Below are 23,909 nucleotides of genomic sequence, written 5' to 3'. Positions count from 1 at the left end.
AATATTATTTCGATGGGATAGCATACTACCCAACAGCAAAAATTCAAATTTTCGACACAGAACTACAATAAATGCCCTACTTCTGCACGGTGAAAGAAGAAGCTGCCTCAGCGAATTTATTTGACATATTACCTAATATTTTCTTTTTATTAATTTTTTTAGGATTCAACATTGTTCAAATTAACTTCTAAATGTTAAACTAGGATTTCTTGGCCAATCCGCCGGAGTGGGTATGTGCCATAGTGCTGAAAGAAAAACAAACAAACAAACAAACAAGCAAGCAAGCAAGCAAGCAAACAAACAAACAAAAAAAAAACAAATAAACGCAATGCGCGAACAGCACGACCGCTTCTGTAATTTCTTCGTTCACAAGTGACGTCGCTTTGTTGAGTGAGCCAGGCAGAGCAGATGCTCAATACGAGCTCTCGAGGAAGAACAACGCTTTATCTTTACCATGTGCTTGCCGACTGACTTAAAAAATTTATGATTCCGATTGGAATCACTGGGCCTGAAAGGTTTAAAGTACAGTACATACAAGCTGGAATCCTTAAAGTGCAAAGTGCGCGGCAACGCTCGGTCAGCATGCACGATAACCGTCCACGTGTATTCGTGCCACAAGGCAAAAGGCAAACAGCGGTAAGTGGGCTACTGTGCCACGTGCGGCCGCTTTTCGGGCAGCTGCTCGCGGGTGTCAACGTCATTACGCCAGGATATATACCAATAACGCGGCTGTCTTATTGTTGACCTCATTTGACACATGTGTAACATGTGTCAAAAGTAGCGTCGTTGCTGCTCTCCATCCGGGTTGCATAATCTTCCATCGTTTGAGTGGAGAAATTCTCATGAATGCCAAAAGTTTCGTTTCCTCAATAACCATTTTCAAATTAATACTTACGAGAAGTCTTTTTTTCCCGGCCATATCGTGTTTATTTCATTCCCGCTGACGCGAAACCAACCTTCGAAATATCTTTTTTTTTCAGGAATTATCGCGGAGTAGACTTCGTTTCCTGATACATGTGAACCTCGCCTTCTGTATGCAACGTTCCGGATAACATTAAGATTTGATATTTTCTGACTATTGCAATATGTGTAAGTTGTGTTTTGTAGTAGTTGTTTTATACCAGTAGAAATGTAACAATTGCATTTATTTATGCGGTTGTATACCCTCTCCCGACCCCCCCTCCTCCTGTAAGAGCCGTAAAAGTGGCTGAATGAATGAATGAATGAATGAATGAATGAATGAATGAATGAATGAATGAATGAATGAATGAATGAATGCCCGTTCTACGAGCTTTTCTCGGTGATGGAGCTTACGTGTTGCGTTACTGTGGCTTCTGTATACCGTAGCCTCTCCATATTCAACAAAATACCCCTTACAACAAAGTTCATTTTCTGTACAGACGACTTAGCTATAACACGTGTATTAATACAATTGACTAAGTAGAAAAATGACAAAAACAAGAACATGGCTTTCTCATGCATAAGTGGCCGTGTGACTTTTCGTGATTTAGTACATGAACCATGCATGAAACATTTTTTGCCAAAAAAAGAAAAAAGAGAGAGACGAACACTGTACCTTTACGAGTGCACCACGCGAACGCTGAAGCGTTGAGTGTGGTGAGGGATAGACGCCTTCGCTTGCGCTTTTAAGCGCGCCGACCCGTTTGAGGGTCGGTGTTGGTGTTTCCTTCGTGATATTTCAGTCTAAAATATCTGTTTCTCCGGTTTAAACGACCATGGTCCTCGGCTAGGCTCGAGTGTTCGCCAGCTTTCTAAGCAAACACTCGTGCACAACGGGACGTTAAACATCGCCTGGTTAAGGAGAATGCGATAGCAAACGCCCGTATCGGCACGGATTCACGAAGAAGAAAAAGAGCAGTCTACGCGCTGCGGTAGAACCTCCACGATACTTCGGACGCCCTCGCTGGGTTACGAACCGCAGCGGTGGTTCAAGCACGATCTGTACAGCAAAGCAAATATCAGTGAATATCCTAAACGAAAACTTTCAAAACCTGGACCCTGAGATGACGACCACAACAACAATAACATAATTATGATAACTAAATGTCTCTGCCTACCCCTCTTCCTCAATCTGGCTTATTTCATATAAAAGTGCGAATTTAATTATCAGCATAAAGAGCGTATATAAAGAAAGCATGCGAGTTCATATCAGAAGTTTCGGAATAGGACGACGCAGGATTGCGTATTCAATTAAAATTTCGAGGTCGCACCTCTGCGGCTGACATTTTTCTTTCAGTGTACCATCTCCAATGATTTTATGAAAAGCACCTAGGAAATCTACATTTTTTCCCTTTTCTGGTCGAATAAAATACGCAAGTGGCTTTGATTCCTTCACGGCGGATTCTGCGGATGACACATCTTCGAATGCTGCCGTTGAACAGTTTCCAGTGTTGTTCGGGCTCAATTTTGTCTGCCATTTATGCGAATACAATCGTGGCATATAGCGATCATTCGTGCAACCAGCGTAAACCACTCACTACGTTCATCATGACTATTACGATTCCATATTCCCATGCATTTCGATGACACAGGAACGCATTTCTCTGTAGATTGTTCTAATTTGAAAGTCACAGGCTAAATTTAAAAGCGTGGTATTGCTTCTTGTTTCTGCTTGCATCTATTTTCAAGACGCTCCTCGAAACGTCGCCTATCCAATGACCACGAATTCGTTTCTTCATCCAAGCCTGAGCTGCTCATGGATCCGCCGCGAAGTAAAAAATTGAAAAAGAGGGTAAAAAACTTAGAGGAGCTTCGCCTTCAAGAGTCGAACGTGATAGCGTAGTCGGGCCCCGTTCGCGTCGCCTTCTCAATCTGTAGCCGAGATACGTACGCTTCTCGATGTACACCCCAACCGTGCCTCAAAGAAGGGAACGTCTGTGCGCGTAACGTTGGCTGTTTCAAACTGTTCCAGAACGCCTTCTGCAAGTACAGTTGCGAAGTGCCCACTACGCCATAATCCTTCCTTTTGCCAGTTGGCGAAGTACCCACCACACGCCAGTAAGGTGCCCCGCGCATCTGGACACTTTGTTGATGCTGTAACTAATAATGATGATCATTATGCCTGAGCACTTTGTAATGGATTTGTACCTATAAACCACCCACTCGTTGCGCAATTCACATTTTTGTTTTTTACGCCTGGCGCGATTGTGCGCCTCTGCCACACAATAACACATGCGTTAAGGAGCCTCTTCGCACTACATGACAATTCGTACAGCACTGCCGTGGCTCTGTGGCAGAAGACCCGCTTGCCGAGGGACCTGGGCTCGATTCTCACTCGAACCGAAGATTTTTATTATTTGTTAATTTGCGTCTATCTCGAATTTTCGCTTACGGACAACGCTGATTGTTCGCTCACAACTGACGACGCCGACGCCGGAATTTCTGCGAAACGAGCTCTTTAACGCTATCGCGTTAAAACACGCGTAAGGCTCTTCTCGTGAACTGGACGCGCTCCCTCGCCTTTAGCGGTGCGCGTTTCCTAAAGAACACAATAGCGGAACTTCCGGTCGTCGCCACATGCGGGAGTCACGTGGCCTGACAATAAACGTCACGTATAGCTAATCCGCGATGCGCAGCGCATATAGGGGCGCCACTGAAAGCCGCGTAGCGGCGGCCGTTGGAACCGCTGGTGGGTCGCGGAGCAGACGCTTCATTTGCGCGCGTGCGATTTGCCGCTTGTGCGCGTCCCAGATAATTACTTTTGCGCCGATAGTGTGCGCAAAGGAGCCGCACTTTATAACAGTGGACATGTGTCCGATGTCAAAGCTGTGTGGGACTACAATGTACGTCACCATACGCGCCAAGTGTTTGCCACAGACAAGCGTCAACAAGCTTCTCTACTAAGTGGAGCTCATCGTAAGTACACCGCCTTCGTTATAACGTCGCGATCAATAATGCCTGCATGCGTTGACGAGTGAACCAACGTTTTTTCTCGACACAGTAGCTTCGTTTACGTGCCATGTGTTTATATAGTAGATTTTTGAGGGAGCGCTGTCGCACCGGCATATAGATTTCACAGGTGCGGCCACACGAAGGGTCAGCGTTGGTAAAACTTTGAAACCAGCACAATAAACTTGTGAAAAAATAAACGATACACTTGTCATCATTGGTGCAGAAGCGCACAGCGAACATTCTGCACCGATGATCGCATTCCAGTGCCATCAATAGGTAGAATGCAGCCGATTTCGTCCAGCACACGTGTGATTCCACGGCGCTTTTGTAAACGAGCCGTCACCTTCCCCACATTCTCTGGCATTGCGCTTCGCGCCATTCGTTTTTCAACAGAGCCTAGGCATCGCGTCTTATCACTAATAACAACCTCATGTGCTAACACTGCCGTTCTAACACTGCCGTAAACAAAGCGCGATTGTTTACTTTCTACGTCGTACAGCCGCAATCCACCGCCGCCGTCGCTCTCGCTCATGAAATAGCACCGGAAACCTGTAGAAGTGCGTTCCTGCAATTTTTTGTGTGTGTTTGAGCAGCCGACAACGCAGCAGTTATTTTTCGACATCGCTGAGGCCCGACAGAGTCGTTAAATCACGACGAAAACACATCTATCCACGCACTCGCGTAGACGGTCGCGGGAACGCTGCTCGCCGGGACCCGTCAGCGCTTCCGAGCCGTGGCGGCAGATGGCGTCGTCGGCGCTTTGCGCATCACCTATACAATAATTTTTCGGGTTTGACGTCCTAAAACTACGATATAGTCATGAGGGACGCCGTAGTGGAGGGTTCCGGAAAATTTGACTATCTGGTGTTCTTTAACGTGCACCTAAATCTAAGTACACGGTAATCAAGCATTTCGTCTCCATCGAAATGCGACCACAGCGGCCGGGATTTGATCTCGCGGCCTCCGGGTCGGCAGTCGAGCACCATAACCATAGGCGTGCGCAGGGTTCCCCATTAGGGGGGGGGGGGGGGGGGGGGCGAAGGTTCATCGCAGCGCCCCCCCCCCCCACCTTACAAGTCCATGTATGGGGCAGGTTTTGTGCCCCCCCCCCTCTTAGGTGACTAGAAGGGTCAATGTACGGAGCAGATTTCGCGCCCCCCTCTTAGATGATCAGGGGGGGCGGCCGCTCCCCCTCCTGCCCCCCCCCCCCCCCCTCTTTTTTTTGCGCACGCCTATGACCATAACCACTGGACCACAGTGGCGGATGACGCCACGTATAGCGTCACTGGTAGAGCGGCACGCCGCTGTTGACTCTCGTTCCGGCAGTAGTGATGCTGGCAAAATATTTAAAACCGCGAAACGACACGGCGTAGGTCACTGGCCCCCCAATGACACGGGCCAACCAATGACACCGGCAAACTAACGATACTTATGCTACACCAGGCAGAACGTTTCCCTTTCATTCAAATTTTTGCGGTGGTTTGTCGTCATACGTGACGTTTCTGCTCAGGTCATGTGACTCTCCCACATGTGGCGGCAACCGGAAGTTCCGCTGCTGCGCTCTTTAGGGTGTGGAAACACGCAGAATGGGTGTTCTCACAAGCGATCAGCCACCCCTTATAAGAAGAAGAAAGGCTCTGCCACATCTTTGGAGTATATAAGGTGAAGCACGCTTTACAGGTAAAAGTTAAACGAAAATTGGGGAGCAGAGGATTTGAGCCGCAGGGGAAGCGAACAGCGAAATGCACACAGGCAGGGCCGGCGACGGGAGGAGGAGAAGGGTGTCTTCCCCTCACAATATTGCTTGCCACCCCCCACCCGTTAAATAAATCCGGGTGCCGCCCCTCTACACAAGACAGGTAAGCGTGTAGAACGTTTCTCGACATCAGGGGTCACAAACTCATCTCAGTTAGCGGGCCGCAGTCTCGAAATTTAGCCCCGCAAAGGCCAAGACAGTGAAGAAGGTAAAAGCGGGAGGGGGGGGGGTCAGTTTGCACAGCATGTCTGTTAACGTTGCCATTTGAAAGGCGGCCTTTCATAGACCTCATATATGGGCCGTTTCTGAAGCGCCAGCCATTATTTGGCAATCATTATAAACCATTATTTGGCAATCATTATAAACCATTATTTGGCAATTAGTGGGTCGCAATAAAAGCATTCAGAATGCTTGAAAAGTTGCAAAGAATATTACAAGCTTCCGATGGAGAGCGATTCATTTTAGCAAATCTAGGAACGCAAGGTATACTTCAACAAATCTGAAAGCTTGCTTCACATTCCTGCCTTGAAAGGACCTGTAACTCTCTATCGTGAATGACTGGAAGAAATTCTCTGAGGACCGGTGCAATGAACGAATTTGTACAAATACAGTTTTTTGAAAGGAAAAGCGAACTATCCATTCCGCGCAGGTCGATTTCAAGTGGGTGGACAGCAGCTTTAGGAAGTAGACAGTTGAGATGCTACTCGCGTTTTGGAATTTTACAGCTCCATGCTAGTTAATGCCTTCCTTGATGCACTTAACCAGGTCATGAGGGATTGCGTAACACAAGTCCTTTATGTTAACATAAAAAACTCGCAAGGGCTTTTCAGTTTTTTACAAATACCACCACAGATCCTGCATTTCTTACAATAAAAGCGTCGTAAATTTTTAGTAGCTTTAGGTGCCTTTGAAAAAATAATGCAACCGACTTCTGCCATGCCCCTGTTTGAGAAACAATGACACGAAAAGGAATATTGCTGGATATCTGCTTATAATGTGTATCTCGCAGGTTTTGCTGTCTTTTTTTTTCTTTTTTTTTGATGCCTGCTGTATATTTACCGTGGAGCCCGAACATTAAAACTTTAGTTGTTACCTAAGCACCTGTGTCTCGTCTTCCCTTTCTTTGCCCTCGTGAAGTCGCGATGTTTTTTAAACTGCTGAGCAGTTCAAGGGACCGCCTTGTCGTCGTCTCATGCCTCGCGTTGGCGTCACGCAGGTCCCACGTTTGATACACATAAGGCGAGCAGGTTGCAAGTTTGGAAAGCCAGCGCTTGCTTGCCAGTGAACGCCAGCGTCGCCGGAGGGCTAATTCGTCTGTGCGAGGCAGCGAAGCGACAGCGTAACGTCAGCGTCGAGAGTTACACAGGCCTACAGAAGAGAGAAGCGGAGGCGAAACGCCAGCGCCGGGTGTTAGACGCGCCGCATTTGGAGCAGCGAACAGTAGAAAGACAGTAGAAAGGAGGCCAGAACAGAAAATAGATAATCGCGAAGCAAATGAGATAATCACGCGAAAAGAAAAGGAAAGAGCTGATAAACGCAGGGGAAACACAGTGAATAAATGCTCCGCAACTTCGTACATCTTTCGCTTGGGGCGGAACTGGCTTTGATTTTTTGCTTCGTGGACATATTTCACATTGTGTATCTATGTATGAAATAAAAAAAGTGTATTGCATTGAAGTGCAGCGAAAGTTGATGTATACAAACACACGCGCCGAATCAGGCCGGAATCAGCCGCGTACCTCGCGAATCGGGGCATCTTTCTTTCTATCTTTATGAAGGACTGTTCTCGCAGCATCCCTACTAGAGGGCTGATTGTTGACGTTCGCAGACATGGGAGGCCAACAGTCAAAGCTGTAGGTTTGTAAGCAATCGCGGAAAAGTTGGCGGCCACGTCCAGTCAAGACAGAAGCGGCTCGAATGATAATGCCTAGACGAAAGAGCAAGAACGAATTGACAGTCGTAACGGAGTAGCGCCGTCACCTGCGCGGCGCGGGCTTTTCCGAATATCTGCATGCCAGAGCACGTGCGCAGCCGAACCGAAGCCGGATGATGAGCCCGAGCACCCGTCACAATAGCTCCGGCAAAGACAAACAGCGAGCCCCCCGCGGAAGGGATGCCCCCGTTTTTCATCTTTTCAACCAACGGCGCAAACACATAACCCGGGCTTCGGATAATATCGATACAGCGGCCGCCGGGAACGAATCGCGGGACTCCCTCTTTCTGTATTCTCAAAAATGATAAAAGCGTCCGAGAGGAAAAGAGAATGCGCTCCTACCGGTGCAAGTCGACCGAGTGCGGAGAAGCCGTGTGTAGTCCGAGCAGTCGACGGAGCGAGCGGCTCGTTGGCCGAACGACGCGCAGTCAGGAAGCGGATGACTATTTTTCTGTTGTTGTTGTCGAGAGGCGCAGCAGCGTGGAAACGGAGCGCCGCGTGTAACGAACGAAAAGCGCGCGAAAGGTGGAAGGAAAACAGAGAGACATCGGCGAGGAAGGGGAGCGATAGCGCCCACTCACGCTGCCTTGTATTCATGGGCGGCACGTGCGGCGGAATGAAAATTGGCTCCGGTTCTTTCTCTTTTTTTTTCCTCTCCCTCTCTTTCTTCTTTCCCGCTTAGTATTCGTCGGCGCGAGAAAAGGAGAGCGGGGGTATGACGATCGTTGTTATATATTATCCTTCTTTTTTTCGTGTCAACAGTTTCACTCGTTCCTTCTCGCTTCAGCCGTCCGTCCAGCCGCCCTTTAACTCACGGAATCGCGGAAGCGTTGCGGCGATTTATAGTTACGGCTGCGTGTCGGTGGGAGGAGCGAACGTATTCATTTGGGTAGCGGAACTTAGCTCCTATGCTTAATATTCTACATTTATTTCCTGTAATGGTTTTCCTTTTATTTCTCGTCGGATTCTCGCATATACGCGTTACCATTCATGCGGACCTTTCTCGTAGATTAATTTACAAAGCGAGTCAATAAGGCGGTGAAAGCAAGGCGAAAACTAGTGAGGAGAGAGGAAAGTAAAACTTGTGCTGTGAAGTATGTATGCGTTGTCAAACGGTGGTTCCATTTTGCTGGCCTCGAACTCTCCACCTGCCTCCCCCTTCCCCTCCTTCTATCTCTCCTTCTGCCGTCAACTTTAAGAGCTCTGAATAGCATATTTCAGGGAGATATACATATCTCCTTCCTGAGACATCAGATATCGTGATTGTGCGTCCTGTCAACTTCTTAAATGATAACTACTTCGTTTACGAATGTGAAACAAAACGATCGTGCTTGTGAACACACTGCCCGCATCGCCTAAGAAAAAGTCATCTGGAAGCAAAAAAAAAAAAAAAAAAAAAACAAGCAAGAATGCCGAACGGACAACGCAAGGCACGGTTAAAACAAACCACAACATTTCCTTTTTTTTTCTCGACATACACGTTTCTCAAGCAAGCTGCGAACTACCACGAAAAATTGTGTCAGAACCAGGAGATGCAAAGTATTAGTAAAAGCTACGTGTTTCCCTTAAATTATAGGCGAACAAACGGACGAAGATTGCAAGCTTTCATCAGCTCGCGTTCAGCTGTCAGTCAAATTTTAGTTTGTACAGCAGCACCACGAGCTGCTTCTAAACACTTGCAGGAGCTCGGGTTTCAGCGCTTGCTTGCATGCTTTCGACTCGCGAGAAACCTCTGCTTCATCGGATTACTTCCGCAAAGCAACGCTCCCATATTATGACAGCGCTGACGCGAAATTCACTGCGCGGGAGAAACGCGACTACGTTGACTACGGCTCGAACGCCCGACGACGGCGACCCACACCGGACCGGAAACGAAGGTGGGACTTTCAAATCGCCGCGCAGGTCTCGTGCTTAGTGGCGAAGCCGAACCCACTCGGCAGATCGGAACCAAAACAATGCGCTCCGGACGCGATCCGCGCAACAACCTCCGCGAACAGTACTCCGACAGTCGGTGTCACGTGCGGTAGACACTGGCTCCAAGCTCGAGCGAGCGACCGGAAATAAAGCGGAGCATCGATCAACGTTGATAACCTATCAATAGAGACCGGAGATGCAGGCAGTGGAGAAGTGTATCGCTCCCGAATTATCCGCACAAAACGTCCAGTTCCGGACCGACGGACGGATCGGCAGTTCCGTATCCGAGAGGGAAACGCAGCGTGCCAGCGCGAACAGCGCAAAATAATTTGCTCACCTTTAAGCGCGGTAGATCAAATTCACTCCAAAACCGGACTGAAGAGCGAGTTCCTGCAGCCATCTTGGCCCAAGACGAATGACAACTAATTGGCCACGTGACCACGCTGTTCGTCTTTACTCCTTGCCTCATCTGGCGCTTGTGTTACGTCTATGTTTTCACTCGCAAAGACAACCCACAAAGTGAATAAATCGAGTTTCATCAAATTTAGTATTTTATGAGCACGTTTAAAATATTGTTTACGGACTGTGAGAAATATTACGAATCTGTTGCCTGAAAGCGGTGCCTGGTTTCGAGGCTGCGCGTCCGTCGTTACAACATGGCGGCATCGTGGAAGGGTCCCGCCGGGGACAATTCGTTTTTACACAAGTTATCGCTGCATGGCGACAAGTACTGTTCGTCTATTCACACCAGAATGCTTATCGCTGCTTACGATGATTATATTGTCGCTTGGAGCCAGGACCAGCAACGGTTGTTTGCTGTCAGCGCAAAAGCATTTTCAAGCACGGCTGAACCAGATGACTGCCTGGTGCGTTGCTGCATTTCTCTGCTCGTTTGAATTAAATTTGCGTGGTTTAAATTACAGTGGTGTCTATAATAACGTACGATTTGCGCTTTCATCCTAGCTGTAGCAATTACAAATTTATGCTTGCTGTATACAAGTATGTTTATTCGGCGTCCCGCAGGAGCTGTTGCTGTCTAACCCACCAGCGTACGATGTTGACAACGTTCTCGTCAGTTGTACCAAGCACCTGCTGCTCTCTGGGCCGCATGGCATAACCGTTGTATCGCTGCCGAAAACGCCAGCCACTTTGGTGAAGGAGAGGAAGACTTCATGCAAGTGAGTGCTATAACACTCCGTGTTTACGATCATCAATCGGTAGAGTTATGTTGCAGGATCAACGCCAATTGTGCTTGAAAATGGCATGAACATTCCGATGGCATATTGACTCCAGCACGCTCGCATGTCTCCGTGTGATGGCTCTTCTGTGATTTTTTCTCCCTCTTATTTCTGAGCGCAGATCATGGACGCTTGGTGAACACTTCTTCCTGTGCCACAAGTCCGTTTCACTCGTCGACATCGCCTGGCATCCCGACAGCGAGTCTGGCCTCCATGTCCTCGCACTGACGAGTGACAACAATCTGAGGTATGCGCGCACGTCTGTGCATAGTCACGTTCACCGTGGCATCAGTGGATCTGCTGGGTTTCACTTGGAACGTTCGTTTTCCTCACCTCGTGGATGTTCTTATATTTTATACAAGTCGAACGCTATTTTCTTCACAATTTCTCAATTTTACCGTAAGTGGCGCGCACTTGATTTAATTATTTAATTCAGTGAGCCGTTCAATTTTGTGCATGCTGTAGTGACACAGTGGACAGATGAGGCAATGCCTGTCATTTGTACTTGTAAGTTCAGTTTATCTATGTGGGTTATTTGATTTTAACACCACTTTCACATAAACTGACATCAAAGGGAGAGAAACTGCTGTAAAGACGTGCCGCCGTGCCTTTGTCGAAAAGAGGAGATATTGTACTGCTTGGAAATATCACATGCTCACCTCTAGCAATCCAAAGAAAACAGTTGTTTACGAGAAGATGCAGGCTTGGGAGCTGCATCTTCTGTTCCAAGTCTGTTCTGTTGACCGCTATGATGGAAGTGTCATATGCTACCATGGTTGCACATTATGACTCGTACATGGCTGCAGGGTTTATATGCAGCAACTTTATGAGTACAGTGTTTGCATTTTTTCACCCAGGCTTTATGACATTGTGGAACCACAGTCTGCTCAGCTGGTGCTGCCAGTTGGTGTTAATCACAGCCTCAGTGGTACACTCAGTGCCTCCGTCGGAGATGCTGCAGTCAGCTTCGACTTTGGGGACCTCCCTGCTGAAGGAAAAGCTCGGCAGGTCTTTGTACTTGGTGGTAGCGGAGACATCTACCTGACCCACGTTTCACCACAAGATGACAACAGGTACTAAGACAAACACGACAGTTCCGTGCTCTTTCCTGTTGCTGTTCCAAAGCCATTCTTATGGCAGTAGCAATTATATTGACACTCCAGGTGCATTAATGCCATCAACGTGAGGTTTCCTTATAAAGTAAGTCTGTAGCATTGCCCCGCTCGTCGGATGTTCTATGTGCGAGTGAAAATGTGCAAGGAAAGCTGACAGTTGTGGATCAAGTGCAAAACAAACACGTCGGCCATCTTTTGTTGCACGTGAGGCCCATGGGGTGGTCACAAAGGGGGATGCGTTGCTCCGTCAGGCACTGTGTATACTTTGATTGGCGGGGCACAGTCGTGCGCGCCCTATCTTGCGAGGTGTTATGGCTCATAGCTTTCAATCAGTCAGTTTATTATCATGATGTATGCACTGTGTTGTCACAGCTGTTCGCGTTGAAGTGATAGACTGCACTAAGGACACTTGGCTCACTGTAGCGGCTGCGTTTCCTTATGGCAGCATATTGTTCATCCTCACGAGATTGGATGCTGAAAGGGACACTAAAGGCAAATATTAAGTCGACGTTGATTCTTGAAGTAGCGTTCCAGAAACCTCGTAGTGCTTGTTTCATGCCAAGGAAGTGCTTATTTTGAAAGAAAATCATGTTTTAGTGGTCCGCACGGCCTTAGCGCACTTCAAAACACCCGCCTGAACGAAGCTTCTGACGTAGCAGTTGCCGTGCCCAACGTTGCCCACCTTTACTTGCCCGGCCAACGACGCTACGGTTTTTTGCGCAGCAGCGGTCATCAACTTTGCTAAGATGCTCTGAAACTGTATAGTTCACTTTAATGGAGCTTAGCTTGGCCAACAGCAGCAGTAGAGTATCATCAGTGGGAAAATACCGAGAGCCAAGCACACTCAGCAGTACGCAATACCAAAACTACCACTGAGATGCGCATCTCGACAAAAGCGGAACTATTGAACCCCTTGCGCCATTCCCCATGGTAACAACGCCAAGAGGTTCTTTTTTCCATGAATCAAACAGAAACAAACAAGCAGCATTTTATTATGTCTTGAGATGCACGGAAGGTTCTTTTTTTTTTTTGTCGCAATTAGTTTGATTACTAGTGGTTCATTATACTAGGGACTCTTGGCGTCGTCGGGTTTTCCAAAATGTCCCACTCGTGGCACACATCGTGTCCTACATTTACCTTAATATCTCGATTAATAGAACACTGTTGTTGATACTATTGACGTTTTAGACGTTCTCACACATTAACCTTTCACTCTGACATAAATTGTTATTTGCCTTTAGTGTCTGCTGAAGGAGTTACCTGCTAACCTTACTTCGTATAACATTCCAATTTGATGCTATCACAATTATTGATTTGCCCTTGGGACGAAACTGTGCCTTTTATTTTGCTGTCATAAGTTCGGTGAGCTGAATTAGCCAGCTTGTTAGTCAACTAAATCATTTCATTGTGCAGGTTTCTTAACTAATTTGCAGGATTTACTGCGAGAGCCGTTTTTGAACTACTTGAAGTTAAGTGTAGCATTGTGCTATGACCTTCGATTTTTGTGGTCCCATTGTGTTGAGCTTATGCTTTATAAGAAATGGAGGCGGGTAGTGATAAAGCTTCTGCAAGTTGATAAATTGGGCACATGCTTTCGGTGTTTTTCAATTTAACCAGGTCACACCTGCGGCCTGTGTTTGGTCCACTGAGCATGCAGCCTCAAGCAGAGGACAACTACGGCGTTGACGGCTTTTCCATTATCTGTTTGCCAGGTGCCGTCCCAGTGTTGGCGATTGCCACTACTGGGGGCACACTTTACCACTGTCTTGCTCTTGGAACACGCAATGTAAGCTACATCTGTATTTTTCACAGCACTCATTTGGTTATTATAGAAGTGTCTAAAATGAGAGAAGTACAGTGTTCAAGAAAAAAAAAATGAGAACACTGCAATGTAATTTAGAATGCTATGGTGTTTCATTTCAAGTGAGGTTTACCTCCTGCAGGTGCAACAGAAATATGTACAGTGCTCACTAGGGGCAAGCACCTAGCAGTAGCCACTGCAGTTCCAAGAATGAAAGGCACATGACACCCTGTATGTTAAAGAGACAGGGCATGTAAACACAGACACAAGAGAGAAGTCAAGACACCACAAGCGCCGCCCTGTCTCTTTAACATGAACACCTACCAACTAGCTCAGCTCTCTGTTATCCTGTATGTCATTGGCATCACCCTGAGTTGCACAATGAGGCCACAGTTTTCTGTATACTACCATATAAGAATTGTTTTCAAGTCAATGAAGGAATTATTGGTTCGTAAATGAGTGTCCCTATGTGCTTACTCCTCTAAGAGCAACAATTAGTTTGGCTATCACCTTTGGTGATATGGTCGTAAAAGTATTATACTAGTGACATTTCGTCGTTGTGGTTTTCCAAATCTGTTACAAAAAGTTAGCAGGGCTGGTACTATGTAGTGATGCCTTTTCCGGTGCTGATGACTTTTCATGCCCTTCACACTTGGCCAGTGGTCAGAGTGATGGTCGGCCAATGTTATCAGCGGGATCAGCCTGCCATCAGCAACGGGTAAGACTAGGATAAAATTGAGCATAATGTGTCGCTACAAAATACCAGCTCAGGTCATGCTTTCAATATTGTAGTAGACACATGCTTTGCACAGGCTCGTATTAAGTCGTAAAATTCTATTATGCCCTAATATCAATCTCTCTCTTTCCAGTGGCATCACTTTGACATTCACTACTTTGTTAGGCTTTCACTAGGCGTGCAAAAAACACCAATATATTCTTATTTATTGTCTTTTCAGAAAGCAAGTGCAGTGATTACGTTAGTCTATTAGAACTGTGCACACACCCTTCTTCTCATTAGCTGAGTTTTAACTTGCTCAGCGGTGCTCGTCAAAACAGTGTTACTGATTGTTGTTGCGTATGTTTGCGTTTTGTTTCAGTTTTCTAATGGCACCAGGGAAGAGTGTGAGGATGTCTCTTTGTACGTGTTTGAGAAAATCAGGCTCGATTTGACCTTTTCATTGTCCACTGCTGAGGAAGAAATATTTTCTTGCCCAATTCGACTTCACAAAGGTAAGTCTACATTGTGCAGAAGTACATTTCATACTGATGTTTATAGTTTTCTCCAATAGTAATCCTTTCCAATCCTTTCTGTTTATTACAAATGGATAGGATCGTTCTGATACATGCTGTAAAGTGGGTGATTAACTAAACAATCGTAAATAAATTCTGCAGAAATCTTCAACATGGAAGAAGCTTTCATGAAATAGAATTTTTTTTCTTGTGCTGCTCTGTATTAAGTGCATACACAGTTACACATGTGCTTATAATGCACCAGCACATGAGAAAACAAAAAGAGATGTGATACGCCACCGTCTTGTATAGTACCATATTTACACAATTGTAAGTCAACTTGAATGTAGGTTGACCCCTCTAAAATTGCAGGGCAAAAAGAAAAAAAAATATGCGCGAGCGCATTTGAAAAAGAAAATTTATTTACGACGTTGCTGAAGAAAACAAACTCGAATTCGAGTGTGCAAAGGTGGCTTTAGGTCAGTGCTTAAGAGCTGTGCAGGAAAGCTAGCTTCGCGTCAATACGTGGAGATCATTTTTAAAAAATTTTCCACGAACCATTGCTGAGGGTGTGGGTCATGCACGAGAAAATACGATGTATGTTACAAGTAAAACCGGAATGTAAACATTACGTCGTAACCATGCCACAGCATGCTTGTTTTCTCGTTTGTTTCGGTTTTGGTTGCAAGTCGACCTTACAACCGAAACTAGTTTCGCTTTCAATTGCAAGTTGACCCCCAACTTTGGATTTCAAATTTAGATTAAACGGGTCGACCTACAATCGCGTAAATACTAGTCATTATTTCACATAAGTCGCTTGAGTCTGTAAAAATTCACATGGCACGTACATAGAAACACAATGTCTCCTGACAGCCTTGGCGTTTTGTACCATTGCGTTGGAAAAGCAGCAGTGTGTGCTTGTCTGTTGACGTCTGTAATGACAGCTGATTGGCGGACTCATTTCAATAGACATGCGTGAATATCTCCAGCGCCCACTTGTCAAGTATTGCTGGTCATCTGCACAATGCTCAGGTCTTGACCATTTTACACGGTACACTGTGCGGGCCTTAGGCACTTTATAATCACTCTTGTGTTTTAAAAAAACATTCCCTGGAAATTCGCACAGGCAAATTCTACCGTTCAGATGAAAGTCGATACATCTGGCTGAGCTGAATCACCATAGTTACCATGTGCTCATTATATTATTCTAGAATCCTGCGACTCTAAAGAATCAAGCCTCTGCCAAACTGGTCGCAACCTTTGCTAAACAAAGCACAGTGAATAGGTGGCTGAATGTATGACTCTCAAAATCTCGAGTGCTGTGCAGGGCTTTTCTCAATCTGGTAATCTTGGAGGCCATGTCTAATAGCACATTTCTCTACAGTTTCTCTCAGTAAATCTCGGTTGCAGTATTGAGACACCCTTCGCACACTACTTAAAAATTGCTTAGCTGTTTCTGCACCAGTGTGATCTAGCAACAGTGATGATGTCATGTTGATCATCATGACATTTTTTTTTCTTTATTTCTTTGTTCATGGTTGTGATGCAAGTACAGAGCAGAAGTACCGTGACAAAATGTTTAATACAATACACAATTAATAAAATTATTTAATTAATACGTGTGACTGCCTCAGTGAATGTTGTCGTGTTTGGCACTTTTGCTCTCTCATGCTTGCTTTGGCTAGTTTGAGATTAACCATAGCTTGGTCCCTCTTTTTTACAGACCCCACCAACCATCAACGATATATCTGTGTCCACAATGCTGGTGTACATGCTGTGGCTGTACCCTTTATTGACCATCTGCAAGCATTTGCTGAGGACGGTGAGTGCTGTATTATTTTGTACCATTACGGCAAGGTAACCAGAACCCACCATGGCAGTTTAGCACATAAGGTGTCGCATTGCAAAGCTCGAGGGTGCGCGTTCAATTCTGGCCATGGCGGCCACATTTCAATTTGTGTTAAATGCAGTGACACCCGCGTGCTTAGCTTTAGGTGCACATTAAAGAACCCCAGGTGGTCGAAATTAATCCAGAGTCCCCTGTTAAGGCATGCCTCCTAATCAGATCATGGTTTTGGCAGGAAAAACCCGAGTAGGGTAACCATTATGGAGACACCATGGTCAGTCAGACGATCTCCAGTTTGAGGATTTTGTGGCGGGGCATGGTAGAAGTTGAAAATGAAGAGAAGACAGTGGCTTGGTTGCCGCTGCACCATTTCAGAGCTGGCTGCGATCTCTTGTGTGTGTCAAAAGTTCTAACATCTTCAGGAAAATGTGCAGCGCGGCACATTTTCACATCACCTCAAGATGTTAGTACACCAACTCGCCCAGATCGCCGTATTAGTTCAAAAGTTCTAGTTTTGATCATTCTTTTCTCCAATCTTCTTCGAAATTTGGAGAATCTTCTCCTCATTGGCACCTCGCAATTGTGGCGGTTTGGGCGTGTTGGTATGACATGACCAATAAATTCTAAGCGCACATATAGACGAGGACAAAGAACACGTTTTAGCACCTGTGTCATACGTGTTCTTTGTCCTCGTCTATATGTGCGCTTAGAATTTATTGGGCACCTTGCAGTTGTGTTCTTTATCAAAGGGTCCGTTTCAGTAAATTATACATGTGTTGTTTGCAACTGCGTAGTGAAAGAACAAATGCCACAATTCGGTCAAGTGTAAAATAGTTATCAGTATCTACCTGTGTTTGTCAATGGCACATCTCACAGTGATACAGAGATTATCTTGCAGAAGTATGTGTTGCTGGGCAAGTTTGTGTTTTCAAACTGACAATGGAGTACAGAAACACGCTACGAGTTCTCTATGTTTCTCTTACAAAGAGAAACACAGAGAATACGGGACTAACTTGAAACTTTATTCTGAGAACTTCTGAAAGCTTTCCACATAAAAGAGAAACAATTTTGCTTGTGTGAGTCAAACATTCTTTGCTTTGTATAACATGGAACATAGTTTCTTTAAATCTTTCGCCTCATATGCCTGTGTGATGTCGCTCATACATCTGTGCATTGGGAATAGTATATTAGTACATGTCATATGTTTCTATTCTCAGAATGAAGTTGTGAGCCTGCCCCTCTTCCATGTGTTTCTTCTTTGTGGGTGTGTTCTTGAGATGATCTTATTTCCCCCATTTTTTGTTTTGCTCGAGTATGGGTGCCATATAGTGTTTGACTTCAGCAAATATATCTTTGCCTGAGCAGGCAACTAATGAACTATGTAGATGTGATCCCTGAGGGCCCACTGTCTCCTGTTCTTGACAGACACAGGCATGCAGATGGTGTCCCAGCTGCACACTGAAATGTCCATAGTAGAGAGCCTCTTATGCACTCGTGCCTTGGCCAGCAGCAAGCCTGCACCTCCTGTTGGTGTAGTTGTGTTACCGGAACACCCAGGACCACTGCTGATTGTTCTCACTGCTTCCTGGAAGATAGTCACCATGATGCTTATGTGAGTCGCCATTGCTACTAGCTTAGTTGATGGCAGAATTTTTGAGAGAGCGGTGTGTATTGCATTTTTGTGGCCCATTGGGCCTGCAGTGTTCTGTGTTCTTTTTTTGTTCTTCTCATATGGCTGGCATCCAGGGCATCTTTACAAGAAGTAACAGCTTCACCAGGCATCTATTACTGCTGACAAAGAACTCATGGTTTCATCAAAAGGGGCCAGTCTCAAAATTAAAATGTCGATTATCTAGTTTTCTGTGCAACAAGTAATAGCATAGTATGTCACACTTTGCCTTATTAGCGTAGTGTTGCAATATCCAGAAAAAAAGGAGAGAAGTAGTCTTGTTTATCGCTCAATTAATCACATTATCATGGCTAATTGTATTAGTACTACATAACGTCGGCATATCTTGCTCCCTGTCATAGTGTCACAAAAATGTCAATGCTGCCAGGTATCAAATTAAAATGTCTTCTGTTTCCCAACCTTCATACTAACCTACTGCCAACTTTTATGTATGAGAAGGATGTGTTAATGTTTCTGCAACATTGCAAAATAAGAATGTGTCCACATTTTTAAGTGTTCTGACAGCTGTGTTCCTGACTATACAGTTTTGCCACATTTTTCAGATTGCATTAGCTTATATAATGCTTCTTTACTCTATTGAAACTGTAGGCAGGGTTACCAGAGCTACTTGCCAGCACTGCTCTCCCAAAGCCAGCAGGACACACCACTGCAGAGCATGCACGGCACTAGCAGCAGCAGCAGTCTGGTGGCCCATGTAAAACAGCTGCTGGAAGGCCGTAGCCTCCCTACACTTTCGCAGGCAGCGGAAGATTGCACACCTCAGCAGAGCCTCGAACTTCTACTGACTGCCACGCAGCGCATCCGTGAGCAGTGGCTCCAGAAGCTTGAGGCTTGCCAGCTACTCATTGCACGAAGGTGAGTACATTGCTCCAAGGGGTGCTGTGGGCGAGTCAAGATTTTCTACCGATTGTGCCACAGCAGGGATCCTCAGTCAGTGCCGATTGCTGGGCTAGTTGGTAATTTGTATTGTGCATGGGGGTATACGAAGAAATATGGACTGTGATTAAGGCCCTCTGGTTTCTCGGTGCATTGAGATAGAAAAGTCTGGTTTAGAAGGTTGTCTTCAGCAGTTGATTGCTTGATTGCCTGCAGCAGTGGCTATAGCTGTTTTGTTGCACAGCGTGATGTTGAGGGATAAATCTCGGGCTTAGTAGTTTTACTACACTAGGGATAGAATACAAAAACATTTGTGCGCCGTGCTCTGGACATACACTGTGGCTGCTCTTGAATAATCAAAAGGGTACCAACCACCACAGATTCGAGCTTAGTAAGCAGCATGGCCAGCTGTTGCCTCATGAATATATAGTTGTGTGCCGTATTGCTGTGCACAAACAATAGGGAAAACTAAGGAACCTTATTAAAATGTTCCTTTTATGGCAGAGTTCAGGCTGCTCATGACCAAAGGGATCTGCAGCTGGAGAAGCTGAGTGTTCTACTTGAAGAACTTGCACTGCTTCAGCAACGTGACAGAGCACTGAAAACCAGATATGAAGCCCTGTACTCCACACAGCAGAAGCTTGTCAAAAGGTAGGCATGTCTTGCATGCTTTTGAAGTTTCTCAGAAAAAAAGAGGAAAGGGTCCTTATGTTTTCCTACTTACTTCCATTTTTTTTTTCCTTTTTAAAAGTTAATAATTCTAGCTGAGGTGCGAGTCCCGTGTGTGTCGCCTGCAAATAATTACATTGTTAAACTTGCAGGTCTCTTTTGCATGATAAGTTAAACGGTGCAAAATAAGTGCAATGCAGAAAGAAAAGACTGTCTCTTACAGGGGCCCTGCAACGTTTCATCTGCCTTGTGCAGCACTGGAGTGTGTGTAGTGTTGAATGCTTAGATGAATGCAAGAAGAATGATCAAAATTGGTGCACGAGAACAGAAATTATTAGCCCTAAAACTTCAAAACCCCAGCATACGATGAGAAAAAACATTCCCATTCGCATTTCACTCTGCCACTGGCCATCACTGGCTGGTTCCAATCACCGCGCACCTCTTGTAGAGACATACCGGAAATCTTGCCTCTTGGCAGCCATTGCGCAGTGCACCTAGCATTGCCTTACAATTGTTTTCAAAATTTAATATTTAAAAACAGAAATCCTTTTGTGTCTGAGTAAGCATGAAAAGTGTTTTTGTAATTTTTAGCACACAATAGTGTGGCCTAGCTGCGACCGTATGAATATTACGTGTGACTTGTGTCAAGCCAGTCGAAACTCCTGGCCATGGTTGTCACTCCTAGTGATAAAACGTCACTTCCGATCACAACAATAGACGTAGTCCAAAATCAGTGGTTTCTCTGTTGGAATAAAGTTATAACAGCTTTGATTTCAGCATTGCCACTTGTGCAACAATACTGGTGCATTCCACAGTCTCAGATGAAGCGATGAAAACGACATGCTTAGATTGTGCCACAGAAACCCTTTAAGGTGTCACACCAAACAGGCCTATTCTTAGCGTTAGTGCTACTACTTATGTCCTGTGAATAGCAGGTACTATACTGAGAACTGGCTTTAAGGACCATGGTGACTGCTGCAGATCCGAAAACATGTTTTACTGCTTAAAGAAAAGTCAGCACCTTGAAAGAAACAAAGTAACATAGGTGCAGAAACAACAGTGCTGTAAGCGAGACCACTTGTAGAAGGTGTTCAACTCCACAGCTTTTGCCAGTGGGACAGAAGTGTTCGTGACATTGGTGCATCAAAGCTTCTCCCACCACCACAATCCTGTAGTCCTGAGAGGTGGGTGACATGAGAAAACTCTTTCCCTGTTTGCTTTCGCATCCATCGGGCTCGTGAAGCTGCCTGCAGCTTCTCACATTAAGCTTGGCTTTCACTTAGTGCTGTTTGGTCTACCGTGGACACAATAAACCGTCATACAAGGGGCATTGAGTTCAGTGCATCAATAAATAAATCTGCCGACACAACATTTGGATTTCTGATGCATAATTCATGCTGCTAATTCGTCGCGTGATGTGCTCCTTAATCCGGCAGGGTTGAAGATGTGTTGCATCAGCTGCAGCGCCAGGTACCCGTGCTTTCTGCAGCTGAACAAGCGATGACAGAGGAGCTGAAGGCCATTCAAGAACAGCTCAAAGTGTTTAAGGAATCGCTGGAGCAAGCTCAGGCCAAGCAAAGATACCAACAGCAGAGCCATAGGGATCAGCAGGCCAGCAGAACTTCCGGCCAATACCAGCGAAGGAACCTAATGCCCAACCAAGTAGAGCAAATTGCCAAGGCCCTCAAACAGGAGTAAGTTCTTGGTTGTGCTCACATTTCGACCTCACAGGTGGCGACACCCTTTCAGCCATTTACAGCAAACTTTCAATAATTTGATCTTTACTGGGCCATTGAAAGGAATAAACTTATGCAATTGAAGGAAAAGGCAGAAAAGACATTCAGCGTCAACATACAGCTCCACTGCTGCTTATGGTATTTGGCAGCATTTACTAGATTCGAACACACTCCAAAATATAATGCACACCGTTTATGGACTATAAGCAGAAAACGAAAATAAAAATGACATTAAAGCTTTTAAACACGCAACCGTTCTTTTTTAACGAGAAAATGTATGTATTCCACAGACTCACATTTATGCTACCAAAAGCTGTCAAGCAGCAACAATGACGATCTACATATTCTACTCACGCCCGTATTTCTCACTACAGAGTGTTTAAATTAATTTTGACAATTAACTTCTGCTATGCTGTCATTGACTTTGTTAGGTTTGTGCTTGTTGCTGCATCTTAAATGAACGGCTTACCTTTATATGTGCAGCATATGTGGATCTGCTTTATATGTGTCTTGGGACCCCCATTGATAGACAAATAACACTACGTATCTGGCTACATGTTCTAGTTTTCGCATTTTACACCAGACACATTTGCATTTTATAAGCTGTGTTTATGATCATGTCCTAGAATCTCACTACATCAGTAATGAGCATACAATATGTATTTTCATTTTTCAGGGGTGACATAATATCCGAGCTTGTGCAGCGAGTCACGGCCTTGATGGACTAACAGCCTTCGTCTCTTTCTTGTAAATATGCGTTGTATGTTAATAAAATCTGCTTTTAAATGGGTTTGATGAAATAAATGAGAAAAGTTTACTTGATTGACCCCATTGTTTTGTTTTATTCTGTAATAGATTAAGTACACACCCTGCCCATTCATCCAAGCTACATGTAGAACAAACCCTGCTTAGCCATCCATACCACAGCCAATTCTTTACAACATTCTGCCGTGGTGATTTATGCTTTGCTTCTAACAAACATTGGTACATGTTTACAGCTACTTTTTTAGCACATGCGTGTGTACCGTAGTCACGGAATGAAATTGTCATTTTTAGGCTAACTAATGTACAAACCTTTTTTCCTACCATCTTGAGTTCTTGTCTCATTGGTGTATATTTGGTTCCTTTGGTATTGCATTTCAGTTCGTTAGTACAGTACTGTTCATGCACATAAAGAGTAAATGGGAAAGGGAAACGTGACACTTGCACGTGTATGTTGTGTTGCTCCTTGTCTTTTCAGAGAACTTTGAAGCTGCAATTCAATCGAAATAGTATGTGTTGTCCGTCCTAGCCAATCTGTGAGGACTGTGAGGAATATCATGTGAGGACTGTCCAGCAAGAGAAACTCAAAAACGTAGAAAAGTCGCAAGGTCCTTCAGCTGACACCCCTGTGGTGGTTGTGCTTGTCCAGGACTTCATGAACAGCAGGAGGGACCTTTGTCGTTGCGAAGACAGTATGCAACTACAGCACATTACTAGCATGGTGTTAGGTTGCACCCTGCTGAGTTAACTTTTAGGGCCCCCTTGCCAGGTTTGTACTTTGTAAACAAAGTGGTCTCTGGTGGTCGTGCCTGCAAGTTAAGAAATGGCTATGTGGCAGGTCAGCAGAAGAAACTGCTGATGACGTGGTCGGGTTTTATGGCACAAGGGTTAAATGTCACCAAAGAGTGCTGTCAATTGGTCAAAATTGTCAACGGGAAGCTGTGTGCTTTTCCTCAAGGAAGCCACTGCTTGTAGCGAGATTGAAATCGCACACACAAATGCCTTGTCCAACACGCATTGCTTGCAGTGTCGCTGACCATGGCATGTCATTTCAGTTAATCGCCCAACTCAAAACGCACAATGATGACTGGTGTTGCCAAGCAAAATAGGAAAAAAAAATTGGGGAGGGGCGAAGCATGTAGGGAAGGGCATAGAGTTTCATATAGATACACTAGAGGGAACTCTGGCGCTAGTGTCTATGGGAGCTGCAACGCATGGCGCTTCAGCCAGAATGGGAATGATGGGTAGTACACAGATTTGTCTAAACTTCGTTCTTTTGGCTCCGCGTCGCCTGCTTCCTCTTCTACGCAAAACGAAGTTCAGCAAAAGTCAGCAGTTCCACTTCACCACTAACTTTTTTAGGCTCACCGATTCAAATCTGGTCACGAAGCTCACAACGATGCATTCTTTTATCCGAAAGAAAACCAAAAC

General features: G+C 45.3%; 2 protein-coding genes across 2 annotated transcripts in view; one reads left to right on the top strand and one right to left on the bottom strand.

Moving 5' to 3' along the window:
- LOC119389488 (homeobox protein cut) overlaps positions 1 to 9,885 on the bottom strand; it is a 632,893-nt gene extending 623,008 nt beyond the window's left edge. Inside the window, exon 1 of the mRNA XM_037656780.2 lies at positions 9,853 to 9,885. The gene's annotated coding sequence lies outside the window, so the exon portion shown is untranslated. The remainder of the gene's footprint in view (positions 1 to 9,852) is intronic.
- Positions 9,886 to 10,152: 267 nt separating this feature from the next.
- Positions 10,153 to 22,542, top strand: LOC119389487 (nucleoporin 88). Its single transcript, XM_037656776.2, has 12 exons — positions 10,153 to 10,381; positions 10,539 to 10,693; positions 10,875 to 11,000; positions 11,611 to 11,826; positions 13,486 to 13,654; positions 14,767 to 14,899; positions 16,623 to 16,721; positions 18,171 to 18,357; positions 19,024 to 19,290; positions 19,816 to 19,962; positions 21,417 to 21,674; positions 22,393 to 22,542. The coding sequence occupies exons 1-12, from the start codon at positions 10,172 to 10,174 to the stop codon at positions 22,442 to 22,444; spliced, it is 2,019 nt and encodes a 672-aa protein (XP_037512704.1). The 5' UTR covers positions 10,153 to 10,171; the 3' UTR covers positions 22,445 to 22,542.
- The last annotated feature ends 1,367 nt before the right edge of the window (positions 22,543 to 23,909 follow it).

This window comes from Rhipicephalus sanguineus, chromosome 4 (genome assembly GCF_013339695.2).
Source record: "Rhipicephalus sanguineus isolate Rsan-2018 chromosome 4, BIME_Rsan_1.4, whole genome shotgun sequence".
In the NCBI taxonomy this organism is placed as follows: domain Eukaryota; kingdom Metazoa; phylum Arthropoda; class Arachnida; order Ixodida; family Ixodidae; genus Rhipicephalus; species Rhipicephalus sanguineus.
The sequence above is the reverse complement of the archived record's forward strand: the minus strand, read 5'-3'. Positions and strand labels throughout refer to the sequence as shown.